The sequence below is a fragment of the Dipteris shenzhenensis genome, chromosome 29 (assembly GCF_047967505.1).
Source record: "Dipteris shenzhenensis isolate YYH24624 ecotype China chromosome 29, Dip_SZ_1.0, whole genome shotgun sequence".
Classification (NCBI taxonomy): Eukaryota; Viridiplantae; Streptophyta; class Polypodiopsida; order Gleicheniales; family Dipteridaceae; genus Dipteris; species Dipteris shenzhenensis.
In genome coordinates, this window is record NC_141624.1 from 18,433,689 (window position 1) to 18,437,952 (window position 4,264).

General features: G+C 41.9%; 1 protein-coding gene across 1 annotated transcript; it reads left to right on the forward strand.

Moving 5' to 3' along the window:
* Window positions 1–404: 404 nt before the first annotated feature.
* On the forward strand, window positions 405–2,331 carry LOC147882522 (aquaporin NIP1-1-like). The gene is made up of 5 exons (XM_087400435.1): window positions 405–569; window positions 988–1,212; window positions 1,670–1,864; window positions 1,965–2,026; window positions 2,139–2,331. Exons 1-5 carry the CDS (start codon window positions 417–419, stop codon window positions 2,329–2,331), a joined length of 828 nt encoding a protein of 275 aa, XP_087256561.1. The 5' UTR covers window positions 405–416.
* Window positions 2,332–4,264: the final 1,933 nt, after the last annotated feature.

Consider the following 4,264-nt stretch of genomic DNA (forward strand, 5'->3'; position numbering starts at 1 on the left):
CATGAAAGGATTAGTTTGGGGTAAACTTAAAAAAGCAAAGTGATTTGCTATGTATATAAACTTGGAAAAGCAAAGAGAGAGGGAGAGAGAGAGAGAGAGGCATGTCATAACGCCTATGACCCATGCATGCATGCTGATGTGGCATGGATGGTGATGACATATCATGGACTGCGTCCAATCTATAAACACCGTTATGGTGTTTACAGACTTGCAACTAGGATCCAAGATTGCACGCCCATGTCCAGCCCAGGGCCAGATACATGCCTAGAGAGTGTCTTATAAAATCAGAGCATGGCTAGGGTTTTAGCTTTTTACGTGGGATGATAAGTTGACGGGGTGGTCATCGTCGTCTTCATCTTCGTCATCTTCAAGAGCTTCTGTTGTCTCTCTCTCAGAAGCTCACTCACGCCATAGCCATGGCCTCCTCCTCTCTTGACTCCCGCAGCATCATCGTCCCGTCCCTTGATCCTTCCCCCCCTCTCTCTCCCCACCATGATCGACATCCCTTTTCCCTCCCCCTCATCTCCTCCTGGCTTCCTACAGCTGCCAATTCCGGCCTCCTCCACAAGGTGATCCCTCCCTCCCGACCTTTGCAGCTCTAATTCGGATACCTCCGCCTTTTCCCGTTTGATTCTTTTTCGCGCACTTCTTCTCAGCGTTTTCCAAACTTTGCAATACTTCCTTTATTGTATAATTCCGGTTTGCCTCCTTTTGCTTTCCGCGTTCCGTGGGAGGAATCGATGCTATTGCTGAAGAGCAAGATTGAAATAGTTGTAAGGATTAGAGAAGAGGTGGATGCCCTTGAGAAATTGATCAGGTTCAAACGCCCTGAATGACTGAATCAAACTTGACTCTTCCAAATCAGAGAGACCAAGATGACGCCTCACTTCTCTCCGCGATCGTGGCATAATGCAGCAATCTCGATCCACCCTACTTTTCTGTTTTCTCGATGCAAAAAATTCTCATTAAAGGAATCTTTATGTGCAGATTGGTGCAGAGCTCGTTTCGACGTTCATAATGGTCTTTACGGGCTGTGGAGCAGTTATGGTGGACGTGAGAAGTCATGGAGCTGTCACACATCTCGGCGTATCTACGGTGTTCGGATTAGTCGTCATGATAATGATCTACTCCGTTGGACATATTTCAGGAGCACATATGAATCCAGCTGTGACGCTTTCGTTCGCTACAGTGCGACACTTCCCTTGGAGCCATGTAAATCGCTGCTCTCTTTTTCGTGAGTCATATGTTGAGATTGTAGATTTTGGTGAGGCACGTCGCTTGCCTCCTCTAGTATGAAGTTCTTAAGAAAAGCGTACCTGGAAGCTCAATTCTTTAACGTAACCATTCACGGAAACCTTCGAGAGGTGTGGTATCCCTAAGCTGAAGGCAACGACAACGCTTGTCGATCTACTGTATCAGAGTCAGATCGATTATTATGGTTCCCGATCTTCGTCCGTGCTGATATATTATCGTTCATTCCTTCACCATGATCCCGCTGAATCGTGATTCAGTTTTCCCTCATTATACCTCCGGTCCTGAGTACAATTCCAAATCGGGTTTTGTTTATACTTTTGTATATGTAATGGGATGTCTATTTTTTAACTAAAAAGGACACCCATTTATAAATGTATACGAAGCCCAAATTAGCTTGACATTCTTTGTATTGCAGGTACCTGGCTATTGGGGCGCTCAGGTCGTAGCGGCAATCGTTGCAGGGTTTTCCCTCCGTTTGATTTTTAGCCCAGTTGCAAACGTAGGAGCCACACTTCCTGCTGGAAGTGATATGCAATCTTTTGTCCTTGAAATCATCATCACTTATATTCTTATGTTTGTCGTCTCTGCGGTTGCGACGGACTCGCGTGCTGTAAGTTCTACCTTGCCAAATTCATGGGACATTGTCCATTCTTCTCAATCTTTCTTGACCGCTCCCATCGTGAATCTTACATACCACATGTCTGTTGTAGATTGGAGAATTTTCTGGGTTGGTGGTCGGCGCCACGGTCTGCCTTAATGCAATCTTTGCCGGGTAAGTTCCAATCTCTTTCGTGTCTTTGAACTCTGTGGATTCATACTCGGAATCACTAGCTCTTAGATCCCGGGCGGGAGATATAACCTAACTCGTTCTGCCGCGGATTCAGGCCAATCTCTGGAGCATCTATGAATCCAGCAAGGTCGATCGGACCAGCGGTGGCAGCCAACAACTTCAAGAGCCTATGGCTGTACGTAGTCGCCCCGATTCTGGGTGCTCTTGCAGGAGCATGGTCCTACAATCTCATTCGTCTACCAGAAAATAAGACAGCAATAAGCCAAAGCAAATGCTTTAGGCTTTGATCCAGTACCATGTCACTCAAACAAGTGACCAAATTCTTGTAAACATAAACGTCGACCCTGCTTTGCTTCAATTTTTCTTTCTAATGCCATCAGTAGTCTGTTCCTGCTTTTATCTTGATTTCATTCCTTTGCGAGTGCAAGCTTCTTGTATCGTATCTTGCTTTGCCTTTTGAAATATCCAGCCCATTTTGAAAAGGTTATAACATCTTCATAACAACTGTTCGTGTATCGTCACTCTGAGTAAATAGGTTTTTCATCGGTTTTCAATCTCTTCCAACTGTGTGTTGCGAACTTCTTTACTTTTTTTAATCATCTGTGCTGAGTGCTATGGAAAAGAAAATTTACTCGTGAAATCTCTTCCATGTAATCTGTTATTAACTTTTAGCGTAGAAGGCCTTTTCCTTTAGTTACCGAGATCATTCAATTTGTTGAGATTTTCACGTAGACAATCGATTTGTGATTTGTGGTGTCTCCTCTTTGTAGTTAATATAACCTTTGCAACTAGGGGTTAGGTCTCTCTTTGTCATGCGGTCGTCATAGAGAGTCTCTCTTAATGTTTGTCTAGACATACTTCAGGATACCTTTGCAACTAGGGGTTAGGTCTCTCTTTGTCATGCAGTCGTCATAGAGAGTCTCTCTTAATGTTTGTCTAGACATACTTCAGGATACCACGCACGTATTGTTAATGATGTATCTCTAAAGAGTGGAGAGTACTAAATAGTTTGTCGCCCTATGTTTATGGCAGACAGCCTAGGGAGAAGTTTCCCTTTTGTGAGCCAAGTGTCCTAATCAGAGTCGTTGATTTTACAAAAATCCAATGGTTGGGAAAAAGAATTTGATTTTTTGGGGTTCTAAGTCAAGCTTTTGGCTTTTCCTTCTCTTCCTTTGCCTCTATGATCTTGGCAATCTGGTAGAAGGGGCCATACTCGCAAGAAGAGGGGACAAGACGGGACAGGGAATGGGGTCAGTTGGCGGCGACAATACCAACGAATCTATAAAGAAGAAGAAGTAGCAGAAAAAGACGAAGAGGGCTCGCTTGCTCAAGGTTGTTGTTGTTTTTTGAAGTGGGTTGCAAGAATCTTGCTTAATCTGCTGTAAAGAAATGGAAGGAGATGCAAAAGAAGAGAAAGAAGAGGAGCAACACCTCGGGGGGGTCACTCATCATACGTAACCCTATCACGTGAGTTCAACAGAAGGATTTTTTTTATTTCTAAAATTTACAGAAATAAATATACATAAGGGACTATTTAAAATAGTATTGGAAAAAATTTACAGATTTGTATAGAAAAGGGGTACATTTTATTAATGAAAATTTTTACAGATAAGGGACTTTAAATATAGGCCTTAAACGCACGTGATATAGAGGGTTTATCTCGGGTTTATACATAGTGACCCCCCCGAGAGCAACACAGAAAGCAACATAAAAACACAAGGAACTTTTGACCAATCTCTATATAGTGAACTCTTAACAAACTAGGAAATTAATGGATTTTCACTACATAGAATTACTCATTTTATCCTCTTTATATAGAGAATTTTATTTCCCATATAGTTATCTAGGAAATGTGAGTTCTTATATAGAGAATGAAGTCGATTTTTCCTTTCTTATATAGGGAATTTGATAACCTATATAGTCCCGTCTAGGAAATTTGTGTTCCTATATGGAGAATGAGGTGAATTTCAAGTTTGCTATGTAGGGAATTGTGTTTCCTATATAGCCCACGTATATTGCTATCCAAGAAATGTGAGTTCCTATATGGAGAATGAAGTGGATTTCAAGTTTGTTGTGTAGAGAATTGCATTTCCTATATACCCCATGTATATTGCTATCTAGGGAATGTGAGTTCCTATAAGGAGAATGAAGTACTTTCTACAATACCTATATAGGAAATGAGTTCTTTATCTTGAAAATTAGCAAGAATTTATATTTTCC